The 20,320-nt window shown below is 42.3% G+C and overlaps 1 protein-coding gene across 2 annotated transcripts in view; it reads left to right on the forward strand.

Moving 5' to 3' along the window:
* Positions 1-20,320, forward strand: part of FHOD3 (formin homology 2 domain containing 3) — a 455,537-nt gene that overhangs the window by 402,255 nt on the left and 32,962 nt on the right. For both annotated transcript variants that reach the window (XM_084857529.1, XM_084857531.1), the window contains 2 exons: positions 8,614-8,804; positions 11,384-11,576. In XM_084857529.1, the coding sequence (XP_084713655.1) occupies positions 8,614-8,804; positions 11,384-11,576 (384 nt within the window). The remainder of the gene's footprint in view (positions 1-8,613; positions 8,805-11,383; positions 11,577-20,320) is intronic.

Here is a 20,320-nt window from a genome sequence, read left to right on the forward strand (position 1 = left end):
TGAAGTTTCTGGATTACTGCAATGGGGCTGCCTCTGAAGAATATTCAGTCTAGATGTGACCAACATGGAGTAGCCAGATCAGCATGATCCAAGAAAGGCCACAGCTCTCACACAAATGAACAAAGGCACTTCTAGCCACAGCCACCACCTGGGCCTCCAGAAGTAATGACTCCAGGAGTAACTCCAAACTGTGAATCTGCCCTCCAAGGGGAGTGCAACCCTATCGAGAACAGGCCATAATGCCAAGCCTCGATTAGCTCTCCAAAAGCACTTTTGTCTTGTCTTGATTAAACCTCGGTTTATCAGCCCATATCCAATCCATCACCGCACCCATACAGTGGTTCAGGACCTCCACAGCTTCCTTGGCATTAGGGGTGGAAAAAGGAGAGATATAATTGGTTATCATCCACATATCGATTACACCCAGCCCCAGGTCCCTAGACAGCCTCCCCAGTGGTTTCATGTAGATGTTAAATAGCATGTGGGACAAAATTCAGTCAGAATGTAAGCTGTCATAAGCCAAAGGCCATGGGGTTAAACAGCAGTCCTCCAGCACCACCTTCTGGGATCAGCCCACCATGCAGGACTGGAGCCACTGCAAAACAGTGCTCCCAGGCCCCATACCAGCGAGCTGCTCCGGAAGGATACCATCGATCATGGTATCAAAAGCCACTTGGGTCCAGCAGAACCAGTTCCTCATCTAGTTCCCCACACAGATCACCCACCAAGGCAGCCAAAGCAATTTCAATCCCCAAACTAGACCTGAATCCAGATTGGAAAGGATCCAAATAATCAGTTTCATCCAGGAAAGCCTGGAGTGGAGTTTCCTTCACCTGCTCAGATATCTTGCATAAGAATGGCAAATTAGAGATAGGCCAGTTTATAAGGATAGAGTCCCAAAAAGGTTTCTTCAGTGGCTTAACCACTGCCTCTTTCAAAACTGGTAATACAATTCCAGCCTCCAAGGAGGTGGTCACAATAACCATCACCTGCCTAGCCAAACTTCTTTTGGAGGGGAGGGACTGTAGCTCAGTGGCAGAGCACATGCTTGGCTTGCAGAAGGCCCGAGGTTCAATCCCTGACTTCTCCAGGTAGGGCTAGAAAAGAATCCTGCCTGAAACCCTGGAAAGCCGCTGCTGCCAGTCAGTGTCAACAGTACTGGGCTAGATGGATCAATGGTCTGTTTTGGTACAAGGCAGCTTACCATGTTCCTATGTTCTTCTGGCATCCTTTACCCACCAGGATGGGCAAGTGTCGAAAGAGCAAGTAGGCAACCCAGCCCTGCAAGCATCTTGCCCAGATCCTCAGGCTGAATAAGCTGAAAGCTATCCAACAAAATAAAGACAAGCAGATCCATCACTGGGCTCTACAGTAAACACGAAGTCCGTGTCAGAGTGAATACAAGTGACCTTAGCAAAGTGTTTTGCAAATTGGCTGCAGCTGGCTGTGAATGGTTCTTCCTTGCCCACTCTTGGGATTCAGCTGTAACACTTCTTTCACCACTTAAAAAAGAGCTCCACTGGCTAACACTGAGGTGAAGTGGTGGCAGCAGTGAAGTGATCTTCCTTTGCTGCCCTCACCAACATGGCATAGCCTCTAAAGCATCTCATTCCAAGTCTTCCACTGCTGCCATTCTAACCATCTCTGCAAGCACTTCATCACCTTCAGTTCCTTGGAGAGTTCAGAATATATACTTCCAGAAAGGAACTGTGAATTTCAAGAATTTTGGCTACGGCTTGGAAGTACTTAATTTTTTTTCTTGACAGTTGATGCTATTTAAATTCTTTTCACATTATATTTTAGACACAGAAGTATCTTGCAGACAAAGTAATGTGGCATCCAAGCCAAAGGAAGGCAGAGCGTCCAGTTGTGAAGCCTTTCCTGAGGTGCTGAATCCCTGATGCCTGTTCCCACTATTTACCTCCTGACCATCATTCCTGCTCCTGAAAAAGTTGATACACCAAAACATGTTGGGCATATTACATTGCCAAATAAATTATTTGAGCATCAAACTGAGCTTTGCCTTCCCATCACCATCATCATCATCATGATGTTACTGGCTTCCAGTCCTTTTGATACTGCCCATCTCCTTTTTCTTTTTGCTTTGCACATCCTAGTCCGCACCTCCTTGTTGTACACAATCCTAGTTCTTGGCAAAATATCAGTTTCGGAGAGCTCAAATTATATCATTAAAATATAGAAAATAAACACATACATCTGAAATATTATTAGTACACCATGAAAACCCAGATCTAACTGTGGACCAGGGGTGGGCAACTTGTGGCCCTCTGGATGGTTTGGCCTACAACTCCCATCATCCTTCAACATTGACTATGCAGGCTAGGACTAATGGAGGTTCTAGGCCAAAACATCTGGAGGGCTACACATTACCCACCCTGTTGTAGACTGCGGGCCAAGCTAGCCATTAGATGGGAGACATATGAACAGTCTTCCAAGACTCTGTGTGCGTGTGTGTGTTGAAAAGCAGCTGCAGTTTGGGTGGAAGAAGATACTGGGTGGAGCTGTTACACTATTTTCCCTGCCACCATTTATTCACAGAAGATCCCTCAAGCTGCTTTTCTCCCTACAGCAATATAGATGGGGAGGCCCATGTTGTTGGGTGGGAAAGCAGCTTGAAAATGGGATATATGATTTTAAGCAGAAAAGTGACATGAAAGAAAAGGGCTAAGCGCTCCACCCACTAAGCCTTCCTGTAAGTCCTGCTTTCAGCATCCAAAGCTGCTTGGTTAAAACAAACATACATACATATATACATACATACATCTGGAGAGTGTTTATGTGTCTCCCTAACATCCATGATGGCCCTGGTTTCATCAGAAAGCAGAGTCTTCACAATTAGGTGCTGCTTGAAAAATATCTCTGTCACTGGTTTGACAGCCAGATGTTGTCCTTAACCACATATACTATTGAGCAAATATGTCCTCATTTTCTAGATGAGTCAGGAGTTTGAAAGGACTTCATATTTTCACATTATTTACTATTCCCTTTCAGGCCAAGGAATGAATTGTATTTTAAAGTGAGGTAGGAAAAAGCCCATCACCAGACTGGCAAGTACAGCAGACTTTTTAGAGAAGAACCTGGCGGTAAATTTGCCAAATGCCTGATATTACTCACTGTGCTTTTGGGAAGCCATAATTTGGGCTGTGAATGATATGCACTTAAGGAAACACACTTAAGATGCAATCCTATACATGTCTATTCAGAAGTAAGCTCCATTGTATTGAATGGGGTTTGTTCCTAGGTAAGTGGGTATAGGATTGCAGCCTTAACCAGTAAAAGATTTACTTCTTTTATCACAGGAAATGAACTAAACCTCTTGAGCACCAGGGTCTCAACAGCATACTCCAGCGTAATATTTTTTTCATGAAAAAATGTTAAAGCTAAAAGAATTGAAACAATGTGGAGCAATTGGCTTCTGTAAGTGTCGTGATTTTATAGTTAGTAGTATATCTAACTATAGTTCGTAATATAGCTATCCAGTGTTCAGATATATTCTCCCACCACCACCCCATCCGTACACACACACACACACCAGCAACAACAACACTAACACACATACTGGGCAGTGTGTGTGTGGGGGGGAGATTACAGGGAATGGAGCCAGCTGAGCCACCATTCCAAGAGGAAAGTTGAGGGGCAAGTGGAGGCTTAGAAACTGCCACTAGAAGGTGGCTTCCAGTAGAGCTGTCTTCCTTCTTGGAGGGATGAGGCTTTGGGAAGAGGGCGGGGCCGTTGGTGGTCCAGAAGGGGAGGCCTGGCAGGCCTAATTCAGCCAACAGGCTGGAATTCCCAATACCTGATGTAAAGGGATATGTACATCATCCAAGCTGCACTTCTTTCCTCCACTCTCTGACAGGTTTTTGAGTGTCACAGATAAAAGGGTCTATCATCAATTAGGCCTCGCACACAATAAACTGCTTTTATGGGAGAAACTTTGAATCAAGGATCTAGACTTTCCCACTGTGGTGAAATTGTTTCCAGGCACCTACTAAATTTATATATTTCGTTAATATTTACAGATAACAGTTAATGTACCCTTAACATTAGATTTATACCTTTTGAAGATGGAGCATGTCATTAACCCCTGTCCAGGGCACCCCATACACGCACGCGTACCAGCTTTAAGATCACAGCTACTGATGAGGGCAGAAGCCGAAACATTTAGCTCTAAATAGAGTTTGAAATTACTCTGTTGTTAGTCTATCTTTTGCCTAACCATATTGCAGATTATATACAAAAAGAATAAATTTATTTTGATTTTTATTAGGATTATACACAGAGATGACAGTTAACTGGATTGACTTGGCAATGGCTGCTGATTCTAGGTGTCATGAAAGGCAACAAATAATTATTTAAGTTGCAATCCTATACCCACTTACCTGGAAGTAAACCCCATTGAACTCAATGGGACTTACTTCTGAGTAAATATGCATAGGATTGCACTAATGATGATGGTTGTTGTCGTTGTTGTACTTTTACTGCCAGGGAGGTAGAGAGACGTTTGTGAGATTTTCTGCCCAAGGTGCCCAAATATCTTGGTGACTCAGGTGCTAAAACAAGTATTATGCTCCTTGATATGCTCAGGGAGGGGGAGGGGCAACATTGGCATTCTGCCTCTGCCAGGAAAATGTCTTGGGCCACCACTGGACTTGTCCCATATAAAATTTATTTATTCTTAACTACTAACTAAAGATCCACCAATATAATGGACCATGAATGTTGTGGAACCTCCCCTATACTCTTGCAGTCTGTTCTCTGCCTCTCTCCCTATAATTCTGGATCTGCCATAGCGCCCCCACCCCTTGATTGGCAGTCTTGAAGTTTTTGTGTGTTTCATGACTATATAGGTACACATTTAACTTAGGTGGATAGGTCCATTCTATGGTATTAATTCTGTAGCTGGCATTTTCTAAGATGGCTGACATGCCAGTGTGGATCTGCAGTAATCCATGAATGAATGCATGCAGAAACCTTATTTTGGTGGCAAAATTTACGTTGTTGTAGTCACGATGGGTAGAACTCTTAATAGTCACTGTTACCACTAGTGTAGTCTAACAGCTAGAATATCGAACAAGGAGAAGAAAGACCAGGATTCAAATCCCTGCTCCGCTATGGAGTTCACAGGGTTGTGAACATCCTTTTACATGACTTTCTGATGAAGCTTGTACCTGAACTATGCAGTGTTTAAGTAAAAAGCTGACATTATATCTGGAAATTATTCATTGAGCAAGATTGGTACCAAATGTGCAGCACTGAATTGCACAGCCTGAACACTTCCTGAAGAGACATATGCCCTATCAGAAACAACATACTGAAAATGCTGAAAATGGGGCTGTGGACAGTATCTACAAAAGTGAACTGCTGAGGATTGATACTTACAAAGTTGAGCATGTTGTCTGTTGATCTGCTACCAGCCACCAGCTCTATCACAATGCACTTCTAAAGAGCACTTCTTGGTATCGATATTATTTACACCCTCTTGAATCATGTCTGCACAATGCTGAATCTGCCAGACTACAGCTGGGAGGATAATGTTTTACAACCATCTAAGTGCCTTATATCTTTACCAAAAGAACTGATGATCATGCATGGGTGCGAAACATGGCACACAAGAATGGGCACAAGCAAGAGGTTTTCAATGACTTACTGTAGTTTATGCAAGTGTGAAATGCTGTGTCTCAGTGCATCTTAAATAACAAGCCCAAGTTAAAAGAAAAATACTTGCATTTATTGTCAAAAATGCATGCTGTTGTTTTGAATGTTGTTTCTGATTTCAGTGGTTATTAAATAAATATTTACTTCATTTTTATCCCACCCTTCCTCCAAGGAATTCAGAACAGTGTACATGTACCCTCCTCCTCATATCCTCACAACAACCCTGTCGAGGTAGATTCAGCAAAGAGAGGGAGTTGGCCGAAGGGCACACATTGAGCTTTATCGTTGAGTATTTGAACCTGGATCTTCCTGCTCCATCATTCTACTCAGTCAACCACACTGGAAGTAATATAATAATGGCTAGTAACAGATCTTCCACCCATCTTGACTGAAAAAACTGCATTTTGCCACCAAATGAGCGTTCTACACATACTCATTCATTAGTTAAGATGTATCCATATTTGCACATCAGCCATCATGGAAAATGGCAGCTACAGAAATGCCACAGAAGGGGCATGTCTGTCCAAATTAAATGAGTATCCACATGGGCCTGACATGCATTCAAATTGCAAGATTCTCTGCACATCTATTTTTTACATGATTATGTGACAGATCCTGGACTATTGGTTATCACTAACAAGTTTTCACACATAATGTAGGATTACAAATTTGAGAGCAAACTGGTTAGTTTTAATGATTGTTAACCTTGCTGCAGACATATGATGGAAGAAGTGCAGTGAGAGGGAATTAGGGTATGCACAGCAGGAGAAAGGCTAGATTATTAGCACATAATCCTCCTCCTTTCCATTTTATCCTCACAACAACAACAACCCTGCGAAGTGGGTTGGGCTGAGACTCTGTGACTGGCCCAAAGCCACCCAGTGAGCTTCCATGGCCAAGTGGGGACTAGAATCTGGATCTCCCGACTCCCAGTCCAACACTCTTAGCCACTACACCACACTGGCTCTCTGGCTTAATTGTTGCTTGGGGACAGAAAGTAGAAGTGTTACATCTCCACCAGCCTACATTAGTGATGGTTATAAAAGTTAAACAGCCTCATGTGCTAGTTGGTAGATATGCCCTTTGCTTTAAAAGTGTGCCTCTTTCTCCTCTGTTGATAGCATTGCTATAGCTATGGTGAAGTTTTAAAAAAAACTGAAAATACTGCTTTCAGAATAATCTTGAATGTAGCAGAGAAGGATTTTGGATCTTCTTGAATCTCAGCCTTCACACATTACATTGTCTCCCCCACCCCTGAAATCTGAATCTGTCTAGCTTGTTTCACAAAGTTATAGCTTTAAGATCTGCAAGTAGTACTCTTTTATTAGTGCTATCATTCCTATCAGCTTATTTTCTGGAAAAAGAAATGCTGGGATTTTCCCATTTGCAAGTTGTTTACAGAGGGTGGCCTTAATTCATTTCATTCTGTGGTCTGCTATAATGACAAAATCAAAGCAAACAATAGCTAGTGTATCTGCTGTTTCTACTGAGTGTGTGCCTCTGTGTAGTAAAATCATGCAGAACTCCCTGTTTTGAGCAACATAAACCAAACCCTAGAGCTTTACCATTTAAACACCTTTTATGGTTAATGAACATGACAACCTGCATCTCGTTTACTTTATTAAGGAATGTATTGGCTTCCTCCACATTAAGCTTTACTTGAAGCAATGAAACTGTGTTGACATAAGACTTTCAAAGTTCTAAAGGTATCCTGTTTCATGTAAATACAATTCACTTGTTCAAAAGGAGCTGTAAGGATTTAGTTCAGCAAATAAAAACTCAGAAAAATAATTATACTTGGTTAACGATGTTGCCAAAGTTCATACTCACCTAAATTTGCCTTCCAACTTGTAATACTTGCCTGTATTACAACTGAGCACCATTTCACTCAAAACGTATTTGACTACAATTGTAATCCAAGGATCTGTGCCTCCTTTACTTTCTCCCTATCTCCCTTCCTCCTTAGTGCCTAAAATGTTATAACAGCAGCATTCCAGACACTGGGGACCATGGGAAATGTAATTTTCCTAAGGCTACCATGTCCTTACTACAAATGTCAGACACCCTGGAATCTACATGTCTCAGGGATCCTTGCATCTGGGATGCTGGCTGGCACCTGGGATGCTGATATTGCAGCATTCCAGGCACCAGTGAAGGTGGGAGTAGAGGAATGGAAGCCCCTCGAGCAAGATGTGTCAATTGCCAGCAGGCTTGGAAAGAGGTGATGGATCAGGGGTTTGACAGAGAAGATCATGGGGGCTGCTGACCCAGGCTTGTCCAAGAACACAGTCCAAATGATCCCAAAGTCTTTGCAGGTTGGCACCCCAGTGATGCTAGGCAAATAAATCAGATCAGTGTCTCTTTGTGATTTGGAAACTGAAAACATTTCTAATTCTCCAGGTGGGGAAACAGGGAAGCAAATCAGATGGGTTCTGCAGGAAGGAGAGCCCAGACAAAAAAGAAGAAAAGGTCTGGACACCAAAACTAGCAGCTCCTCTGCACTGGCAGCTTGCTCTCCTGTTGCAAAATCAGCCTTGGTTTCTCTGGTGGCCTGCTCAGCAGCCAGTCAGGCGTTCAGCTAATTGTTTGTAATTACAAATGGAGCTGATGAATTAGAATAAACAGGGCCAGAAAAATCATGCTCTGTAGCCTGATCCTGAGAGAAGGCAAGTCTGGACCGGGCACTGAATTCTCAGTTATTTAGTCATAGCTTCCTTGTCCACTGATGTTGGTGTGCAGCTTTCAACCTCAAGCAGGTCATTTCTTGAGCCCCCGGTGAGCTGCCATAGGCAGCTGGTGGACTGTTTGGCTTCTTCGGTCACACAGTGCGTAAGGGGTATAGAATTTGTGATGGAAAACAAGGTGCTTTCTCAAATTCCACAAGCAATGTATTAATATATATATACTGCATGTCACTTTTACTCATCTTCTTTTCAGGTTGACTTTGAACAACTTCGGGACAACTTATGTCAAATGGAGAAACGGTGCAAAGCATCATGGGATCACCTGAAGGCCATAGCAAAGCATGAAATGAAATCAACTTTAAAACAAAAAATGTCTGAGTTCCTTAAAGACTGTGCAGAAAGAATAATAATTTTAAAGATTGTCCACAGAAGAATAATTAACAGGTAGAGCACCGTGGCATACTGTGGTTAGCATGCTATTTAAATGCCTATCCAAAGATGTCTGATGTTCCAAGAAGTCTGGGGCAGATTTGTTGAAATGTATGATCATTCATTCAAATTAATTTTTGGACACATTTTTAGTAATACTGGGATGAAGCCCACTTCCCAGATAGTGTTATAATTGGATTTAGAAAACCAAATTATTTTTCCCAAAACACAGAAAATACTTTGATATATTCCAACCCCAATTATTTTACTTATTTAAATATTTTTAGGCTGCATTTTAGGGCAAAGACTTCACAAGGCAACTTCCATAAGAACATAGAAATACAATATACACAATACATAACAATTTATCAAAAGCCCCCAGTTAAACAATATTATAATTGTTACAAATAATAATATAATAACAGCCCAGCATTATAATATTAAAATCAGCGTAAAAGACTTTAAAACCATTTCAGCATCATTTCAGTCGCCAGCACCATGATACTTTTTAAAGAGAAAGCAACTTGGAATAAATCAGTCTTTAAAGGCTTGTATTGCTGGGCCGATATGTGCCATGGTTGGAATAGAATTCCACAGACATGATGCCACCACCAAGAAGGCCCTGTTACTTGCAAACCGAGTTGATCTCACCAGCGGACATACCAGCAAGGCCTCCACAGCTGATCTTAGAGTATGAGCCCAAGCAGATGACAACATTGGGAACACAACAGGATCCAGTCCCTCCCCACACCCAGTGAGCTTCACTTGCATGCTTCCAAACTTATTTCTTCCCTCCCTCCAACTTGCTCACTAACTTGCTGCTACTCCTGTAGTATTGGCAGCAAGAAGGGAGGGAGGTATCCCTCTCCCATCTGGCACTTGCGATGTTAGTATGGCTGCAAGCCAGGTGCTAGAAGCATGGGGAAATACGGAGTCAGAAAGGAACTCTCATGCTTTAATGCTCACTTCATATTTGAGGTGAATATTATGAGTCACTGAGATTCATGTTTCTGAACCAGGAACTACTAAACTTAAGAGGATCTTACAGCTTATTCAGTAATCTATTAACACCCCAAAAAGTAACTATGCACGTGGATTCATATATTTTAAAAATCAGAGTGGCTATTTAGGCCTTCGTTTCTTTAGTAATTTTGCTGCCTCCAGTTATTACTCACACTCACAAAACTGGATTTTAATGGAAGCATATCACTGATGTACATGTTAGGCAATAAAAAAAAAGATTTAGGGTGCAATCCTATGCGTGTTTAGACAGAAGTAAGCCCTACAGCTCCCAGTATTCCCCAGCCAGCATGGCTGGCTAGGGAATGCTGGCAGTTGTAGGACTTATTTCTGTCTAAACATGCATAGGATTGCATCTTTAGGGAACAATTCATCAGCAACTTCTCAGGGATAAGTCCAATTGGAATGAATGGGTACTATGTAAGAATGGGCACTATGTACTATGTATGCTGCTTTCTTGTCATTTGCATCAACTGACCTCACTTTTTTTCAATTCCATTGTTACAGCTGGGTTTTTTAACTAGAAAATGTACAGTAGTTAAAAATGACCATGTATATATGCTGGCTGCATTTGGATGTCACAATAAGCCAGTTTTGTTTTGTTTTTAATTCTGGCTTACCATGAGCAAGGCAGCATACTAATGCATGTGGCTCAATCATTCCTGCTTGGCTCCTTCTGCCAGGGACTCTCAGTCACCTAAACAAGCCAGGGACTTTCAGGCACTAGCTTGATTAGCGTGACATCTGAACCAGGAATTCTGGCTTGTCTCTCCCCTAAAAAGCCAGAGTCGTAACCCAGGCTTTGTAAAAAAAAAAAAAAAATCTGGCTTACCATGACATCCAAATGTAGCCACTGTTACTCATAGTGAATAAATATCACTGTAGAGCATCAGAAAAGAAGGAAAGAACAAGGTAGTTCTAATAATACAGTGGTACTATTAACACTGTAAACCTGAACTGCATCAAGCGGAGAGGTCTGGATTTTATGACTTCCTTTGTGAATTAGAAAGTTTTCTTCTGTGTGGTTAGCCTGTAAGTTTTCATTTTTCTTGTCTAGACATTTCCAAACATCCTAACCTCTTTGAAGTTCGACTATTACATACAAAAATGGGATTTAAATATAATAAATATGTTGTTCAATACCCCTTGCCCCAAAATGACATTTTTCATTCATTGCTGCATTAATGGTGGAACATGGTTCCATTAAATATTTTATCTTTTATACATCATCATGTGAAAGTAGATTGGGAAGAGGTTATCATAGATCTTCATTTTATTGTAATTCTGTTTTTAATTATAAGCTCTGGAAATGATGCCAAAGGAATCCATGAAAAAACAGACACACATAGGAAACATATGAGTTTATAGTTCAAAAACAGATTATCTAGCTTATGCTTCTGTGACCAATTCTGTCCTACTGTTACATTTAAGACTTGCACTTTTCCCACAGGCAATAAACAAAGCTCTTTACCTACATCATGCCATATTCCCTAAAAATACTGAAGCTGCAATAGAGGGGTTGAGGGGCTTTCTGTTATTTTTTGGAAAAAAGATAACTCCTTCTGCTTTTCTAGGTTCCACTCCTTCTTGTTATTTATGGGCTATCCTCCTTATGCAATCCGTGAAGTCAACATCAATAAGTTCTGCAAAATTATTAGTGAATTTGCTCTGGAATATCGCACCACCAGGGAACGAGTTTTGCAACAAAAGCAGAAGCGAGCCAACCACAGAGAAAGAAACAAAACCAGAGGGAAAATGATCACAGATGTAAGTGACAATGTAAATCTCATTCAGCAAAAATACATAGGGTTTTGTGGCCAGCAAGTGACCTATTATAGATCCACTATTCCAACTGCTAATCTTTTTTGTAAAGGAACTTATCTGTGAGAGTAGAAGGCTTGCTGCAAAATGCATCATCTTCAAGCAGCAGGATAGCTTCTTTGGCTTTAGTGAAGCTATGCTGGCATCCGGGCTACATGAACATAAGTAGGTCTTCTTTCTGAACCAGTACCCATGCATACATCAGATTGCAGGATAACTGGTTCATATGGCTGGATGCCCCCATCCAGTAATAAGAGATCAGAATTGAGCCATGGGATCACACATTCTCTCCCAATTGCCCCCCACCTCACCTCTTTCATACACATTCCCCCTTTCCCCACTGAGTTTAACCACAGTTAAGTATTATATAGATACTACCAACATTAACTAATGACATCTGTGACATCAGAATCAGGAGAGGCTGTGCATGTTCTGAACCAATGCGTGGAGTCAGTGATAGGTTGGATGAGGGCCAACAAAGTGAGACTGAATCCCCTGACAAGATGGAGATTTTGTGGCTGGGGGGTAGGGGGGTTTGCCTGTTCTGGACAGGGTCACACTCCCTCAGAAAGAAACAGGTATGTCATTTGGGGTGCTCCTGGATTTATCATTGTCACTAGAAGCCCAAGTGACTTCTGTGGCCAGGAGCACCTATTACCAGCCTCGGTTGGTATGTTACCTATGCCCTTTCAAGGACAACAATAGCCTGGTCACTCTAGTCCATGCACTGGCAACTAAACTCACATTTAGATTACCATAATGTGTTTCATGTGAGGATGCCCTTGTGCTAGGTCCTGAAGCTGCAACTGGTGCACAGTGTGGCAGCCAAAATGCTGAATGGGGCCCCTGGCTGTGCACATATTCCACTGGGGTTGAAGCAACTGTGCTGGAAACCTATTAGCTCTACTGCTGGTATATAAAGCCCAGAACAAGTTAGGACCAAGTTACCTGACAGACTGCCTTTCCCAGGATAGACCAATGCGATTGCTAATATCATCGGAGGCATTGTGGTTGTACCGCAAACTATGGACTTTATGGAATGCTCTGGTATTCATGATGCGCCACCCGTGGTGTGTTTTAGGCATCTGGCTGCCCAATTTGTTTGTTAATTGTTCTGTTTCGAGTGTTTTTATTTTAAATGTTTTAACTCGGGATTATTTTTTATTTATTTATTTATTTATTTCTATACCACCCAATAGCCGAAGCTCTCTTCTATATCTATTATTTATAGGTATTGTGATGTTGTCTTTTAATGTCTGACTTTGTAAACTGCTTCAAGATAGATATTTTTAGATATGGTAAGCAGTGTTAAGTAACAGCAGGAATGTTTAGGATATTGTTTGAGCCAAACCATACACAAGGACTATTTCCAAATACTTAATGCAATGGAAGGGAAAGACATATTATGAATGACTGACTTCTTATTTAGTTTATGTAGTACTAAGATTCTAATTTTTGGTTTTAATTATTAAAAATAAGCCTATGTGTTTAGTCTTCAAGTATGAGACAGTATGATCCCCTTCATGGATCACTGCCTTGTTGTGGAGAAGGGGCTTGCGTAACTCAGTGAAGCCATAAGCTATGCCGTGCAGGGCCACCCAAAACGGACAGGTCATGGTGGAGAGTTCTGACAAAATGTGGTCCACTGGAGAAGGAAATGGCAACCCACTCCAGTATTCTTGCCAAGAAAACCCCATGGAATGTATCACAAGGCTAAAAGATATGACGCCAGAAGATGAGCCCCTCAGGTCGGAAGGTGTCCAATATACTACTGGGGAAGAGCAGAGGGAATTTCCAAGTAGCGCCAGAAAGAGTGAAGCGGCTCAGCGAATCAGCGAACTCAAATGGACAGGCATGGGCAAATTTAATTCAGGTGACCATCATATCTACTATTGTGGGCAAGAATCCCTTAGAAGAAATGGAGTAGCACTCATAGTCAACAAAAGGGTGGGAAAAGCAGTACTGGGGTACAATCTTAAAAATGATAGAATGATCTCAGTACGAATCCAAGGCAAACCATTCAACATCACAGTAATTCAAGTCTATGCCCCAACCACTGAGGCCGAAGAAGCTGAGGTTGATCGGTTCTATGAAGACCTACAACACCTTCTAGAACTAACACCAAAAAAAGATGTCCTCTTCATCATAGGGGATTGGAATGCTAAAGTAGGAAGTCAAGAAATCACCGGGATAACAGGCAGGCATGGCCTTGGTGTACAAAATGAAGCAGGACAAAAGCTAATAGAGTTTTGCCAAGAGAACATGCTGATCATAGCAAACACTCTTTTCCAACAGCACAAGAGGCGACTCTACACATGGACGTCACCAGATGGTCAATATCGAAATCAGATTGATTATGTCCTTTGCAGCCAAAGATGGAGAAGCTCCATACAGTCAGTAAAAACAAGACCTGGAGCTGACTGTGGCTCAGATCATGAGCTGCTTCTTGCAAAATTTCGGCTTAAATTGAAGAACGTAGGGAAAGCCACTAAACCATTCAGGTATGACCTAAATCATATCCCTGATGAATATACAGTGGAGGTGAGGAATAGATTTCAGGGATTAGACCTGATAGACAGAGTGCCTGAGGAACTATGGACGGAGGTCCGTAACATTGTTCAGGAGGCAGCAACGAAATCCGTCCCAAAGAAAAAGAAATGCAAGAAAGCCAAGTGGCTGTCTGATGAGGCTTTACAAGTAGCTCACGAAAGAAGGGAAGCGAAAAGCAAAGGAGAAAGGGGAAGATATACCCAACTGAATGCAGAGTTCCAGAGAATAGCAAGGAGAGACAAGAAGGCCTTCTTAAATGAACAATGCAAAGAAATCGAGGAAAACAACAGAATGGGAAAGACTAGAGATCTCTTCAAGAAAATTGGAGATCTCAAGGGAACGTTTTGTTCAAAGACGGGCATGATAAAGGACAAAGAAGGCAGGGACCTAACAGAAGCAGATGAGATTAAGGTGGCAAGAATACACAGAAGAACTATACAGGAAAGATCTGAATGTCCCTGATAGCCATGATAGTGCGGTCACTGAACTTGAGCCGGACATCCTAGAGAGTGAAGTCAAGTGGGCCTTAGGAAGCATTCGTAACAACAAAGCTAGCGGAGATGACAGTATTCCAGCCGAGCTATTTAAAATCCTAAAAGATGATGCTGTTAAAGTGCTGCATTCAATATGCCAACAAATCTGGAACACTCAACAGTGGCCACAAGACTGGAAAAGGTCAGTTTACATTCCAGTTCCAAAGAAGGGCAATGCCAAAGAGTGTTCAAACTACCGCACAATTGCGCCCATTTCACATGCCAGCAAGGTGATGCTCAAAATCCTACAAGCTAGGCTTCAGCAGTATGCGAACCGAGAACTACCAGAAGTACAAGCTGGGTTTCAAAGAGGCAGAGGAACTAGAGATCAAATCGCCAACATTCGCTGCATCATGGAGAAAGCAAGAGAATTCCAGAAAAACGTCTATTTCTGCTTCATTGACTACGCTAAAGCCTTTGATTGTGTGGATCACAACAAACTGTGGCAAATTCTTAAAGTGATGGGAGTACCAGACCACCTTACCTGTCTCCTGAGAAACCTGTACGAGGGTCAAGAAGCAACAGTAAGAACTAGACATGGAACAACCAATTGGTTCAAAATTGGGAAAGGAGTACGACAAGGCTGCATATTGTCACCCTGCTTATTTAACTTATATGCAGAGTACATCATGAGAAATGCCGGGTTGGATGAATCAGAGGTCGGAATTAAGATTGCCGGGAGAATTATCAACAACCTCCGATATGTAGACGATACCACCCTAATGGCAGAAAGCGAAGAGGATCTCAAGAGCCTCTTGTTGAGGGTGAAAGAGGAGAGTGCAAAAGGTGGTTTGAAACTCAACATTAAAAAAACTAAGATCATGTCATCTGGCCCTATCACTTCCTGGCATATAGAAGGGGAAGAAATGGAAGCAGTGACAGATTTTACTTTCTTGGGCTCCAAGATCACCGCAGACGGTGACTGTAGCCATGAAATTAAAAGACGCTTGCTCCTTGGGAGGAAAGCTATGGCCAACCTAGACAGCATAGTAAGAAGCAGAGACATCACCTTGCCGACAAAGGTCCGTCTAATCAAAGCTATGGTTTTCCCAGTAGTAATGTATGGCTGTGAGAGCTGGACTATAAGGAAGGCTGAGCACCGAAGAATTGATGCTTTCGAACTGTGGTGCTGGAGAAGACTCTTACGAGTGCCCTGGACTGCAAGGAGGTCAAATCAGTCCATCCTAAAGGAAATCAACCCTGAGTGCTCATTGGAAGGACAGATAATGAAGCTGAAGCTCCAATACTTTGGCCACCTAATGCGAAGAGAAAACTCCCTGGAAAAGACCCTGATGCTGGGAAAGACTGAAGGCCAAAGGAGAAGGGGACGGCAGAGGATGAGATGGCTAGATAGCATCACGGATGCAATGAATATGAACTTGAGCACGCTCCAGGAGAGAGCGCAGGACAGGAAGGCCTGGCGTGCTATGGTCCATGGGGTCACGAAGAGTCGGACACGACTGAACGACTGAACAACAACAACAATAACATGAGACAGAAAATAATTCAATTTAAATCTTACGAAATTTCTAATCAGAATTATTAATTTGGGCTCAGAATGGATGTTACCTAATAAGGATTACTTATTGGGTTGCAGGGGATTGGGTGCACAGCTTACTTTTATAAAAACAAGATCGTTTTTTCTGTCAAGTGACCTTTAAAAATCCCCAAGGTTTTTACATCTTATTTTAAGTTAATACAGTTTTACTTGGTCCAAATAAAGTTTAAAGGAGTGCCAGTACTTAATAAAAGTTCCTAGCTGCCTTAAAAATCCCAACTGGAGTCTCAATTAGATGTGAATGCTTCATCGCATATGGAGCTACCTCTGTCTGGGCTTTGGCAGGGTCAGCTATGCAGTGATTAGTGGCATGGCCAACAGTCCACGCAAGCAAAATAAAAAAATAAATTAAAAATCCACACCAATATAATGGATCCAAATAGGCATGTATTTAAAGCACTGTCTCACTATCACTTGTAGATCTTTCTTGGCACCGGTCTCTCAGATACTGGAGATTCAACTCACATTGAAGACGTATCACTGTATTGTTATTACACTAGAACCATTTTCTTTTAAATCTAGCTTCCCATAATGAAACTGGTCTTTGTGTGTTTTACATAATGCTCTATATATTTGGCAAGACATTTCATTGCTGTTATTGATAGCAGCTGCTCTATTGATACCGAGATGCAGAGCAGGGAAAGGGATGGCCTACTGTTGATGGTATTAAAAACCTTCTCCTGCATCCATGTGGTATGCTTATTTATAACCGACTGGTTTATAAATTACATATTTGTGTGTGTATATGTCCTGACGAAGTCACAAATTGTACTTGTCAGGCCCCTCTGTCCAGGCAAGCCCGCACCCTACAGTCTTTCCCAACAGAAGAACGGGGGAAGCATGCCAGGTTGAGTGATGCTGCTTTGGGGAGCCCAGAGAGCCTCCCAACCACAGACACGTGCATACTGGCCTTTCCCATTAAAGTTCTGATCGAGGAAGGGCTTGGAGGGAGATACGGAAGATTAAAGAGCCAGTGTATGTAACTTCCGTTTCTAATGTGACTGTTCACAAAGCCAAATGTTTTAGAGCATCTTGCTCTAACTTATAATAAGGCTGATATGAAACCTGGACCCCAAGATGGAAAATGTGATTGGGGGAGGCTAATAGCAGGCATTATTCCAGCCCTTGAGAAGCAAGTATAAGGAGTAGCATGATCTGATGATCTTTCCTGCACCAATGGCTGAGCCAGCCACCATATGTCTGGGATCAGGACTATTTTCCAGGCTGGCAGGAGAGTGGTCATTTGAGTGATGCTGCGTGGAGGCACCCTGAGCGCCTCCAACCAACGTTGCCCAACACACACGCATGTGTTTCCCAACAGAGAAATGGCGCCCCACATACGCACACACCGGCCTTTCTCATTGGGGAAGGCTCACAAGGGAGCGTCTGCTTGGGTGGCGATGATCAGAGGTGTCGCAAGCACCTCCAACCAGCAGTTCCCAATGCCCACGTTCCTGCCAGCATTCCCTGTTGAGAAAGTCGGCAGGAGACTGGCTGCTTGGGCAATGCTGATCAAAGGCCTTCAGCAAGCAGTGCCCAACACCCACCCAGCCCCGTCAGGAGACTGAGGGCCTGGTTTGCAGAAAGCCACTCACTCAGCTTCATAGCTGAGTGTAGATTTAAACATGGGTTTTCCCAAGCCTGATATCCTAGCCTCTAGCTCACACTGGATTCTGTTTGAACTGGAATCAGCAGAGTTCCCCCATCTTTATGTAGGAGACACACACACACCCCCCTGGGTGTAGGCAAGAGTCTTGTATCCTTGAGGCAAAATAAGAAAACTTAAACAAGGACAGTTATTGCAGGAAAATAAAGCATGAAGTCAGTCATGAACAAAACAGTGAAGCAACATGCTAGCTTCATTAATCACCCTTATATCTTTAAGTATCAGTAGCTAATAGCCAGTGTGGCGTAGTGGCTAGAGTGTTGGACTGGGAGCCCAGAGATCCGGGTTCTAGTCCCCACTCGGCCATGGAAGCTCACTGGGTGTCTTTGGGCCAGTCACAGACTCTCAGCCCAACCCACCTCACAGGGTTGTTGTTGTGAGGATAAAAGGGAGAGGAGGAGGATCATGTAAGCCGCCTTGGGTTCCTTGCAAGAGGAAAAAAGGTGGGATATAAATGCAATAAATAAATAAATAAATAATAGAACAAGGTCCAAGGCTTATTTATGCATTTCATTTCAATGAGATAATTGCTCTTTTAGCCATAGTTAAAAAAAAACAAAAAACGCCAGCTGAATTCCATCATGCCAAAACTGTCTGTCAAGTTGTTCTTTCAAGGAGCAGGACTCGGCTCTGGGATACCAGTGGCCTCATGGTCATACGTGTTTTGAAAATCATCCACATTCAAATTACTGTTCAAATATCTAACAAGTGGTCTCAGGTCTGAGCCACATAAGCAAAGGGAATAAGGAAATCTGATTAAGATTGATAACCGAAGCCGCAGCAGGAGGGTCTGGGATCTTAGTGCAATACAGTGAGCTTGTTCACACAACATGACAGCCCATCATGGGTTAATTTAGGGTATTTGAGAGTTGTCCAACCCCTGCCATCTGGGTTGCATGACACAACAATCTATGGCAGGCTGATTGCCTGTGGGCGCCATGCAAAAATGGTACCTGTGGCCCCCCAGCACAATGCGACAGCCCCCGCAGCTAAATTAACTGACAATGGGCTGTTGTGTCTGTCATGCAAACCAGGTCAATGTATTTGCATCAATTCAGCACATAAATAGAGACTAGATAGTCCAGTCTGAAAATTCCCCCACCTCCTAAGGAAAGGGTTGTATAAGGCCAAAATGCAAGGTTGGCTCTAAAATGGATGGTTTGGCTCCAGAAATCAAATGTACTTCTGAGTACTACAGCATTTCTATATCTCTCCCACAGTTTTTTTTAATCTAATCTGTTATTATAAGAAGGTTCCATTATTTCCCTTACCATCTGAAAAGATAGGAAGTTTTTCTTGAAATTGTGCCCCATTCTGGCTTCCTCTTTCTTGACATAATTTCTCTTTGTCCTAAGATCAATGGCAAAAGAGTACAGTTTTTCTCTTCTTTGGGTCCAACATTTTTTGCAGTAGACCAGATTGGGGTTAGCTTGGAGAAAGTTAAAACAATACTTTCCTCTTGAGTGGAAGTAAAATGATTGCAGTCTGAAACCACTCAATCCATGGATATGAAACTTAAGACAACTGAATGCTGTTTCCCACATGATAATTTTAGGTTATGGGAATGCTTCCTTAAAGCATCTCTGGATAAAAGTCATAACATAGGAAGGTTTTATACCCATGTCTACTTTATGATATGTGTGACTCCTGTAAGCAGCTAGATATACCTTTTTCTGAGTGTGAATACACAGGTATAAATCCTACTATTATTTTCAGCACGGAAATCCCTTTAAAAAAAATCACAACTTTTTAAACTGAATGAAAATTGTAATATGAAAAGCATATAATACTGTAATATTTGAAGCAAATATGCCACACTGCAATCCACAATCCATGTTTTACAAAGCACCCCCTTTCACTTTAAAGCAAGGGTGGGCAACAGGTGCCCTGCAAGCCACATGTGCCCCTGGGGGTTGCGATGCCCCCAGCCACTCCCCATGTTGCTGCCGCTGCTGAATTACTGCTGAATTTTCGTGGTGCTGCAGCCACATTTTCACTTTAAAACAAAAGAAGCCATGCTTTCATTTTAAAACAAATGTGCAGGGAGCAAATTTGCACTCCTCCAGGGCTTCTGGAAGTATGATTTTACATTAAAACTGGGTGTGTGCTCCCCGCATGCCTTATTTTAAAGTGAAAATGAAACTTATTTGCTGCCATCAAAATCCAACATTTGAGTGGTGGTGATTTTGCCCCCATTGTGTGCCAGGGGTCAGAAATTGGCCCACCCTGCTTTAGAGGATTTATATGAGAGTAAGTAATTAATAGATTGCATCCAAATCCCTTGTGAAGTGCGAACATACTGCACCTAAATTCTTAGGACTAGGCATTCATATCAATGGTGACAGTGATGGTGGTGGTAGTAGCAGTAATAATAATAATAATA

Source organism: Heloderma suspectum, chromosome 5 (assembly GCF_057233095.1).
Source record: "Heloderma suspectum isolate Gila_16-S chromosome 5, 16-S_ref, whole genome shotgun sequence".
NCBI classification, from domain to species: Eukaryota; Metazoa; Chordata; class Lepidosauria; order Squamata; family Helodermatidae; genus Heloderma; species Heloderma suspectum.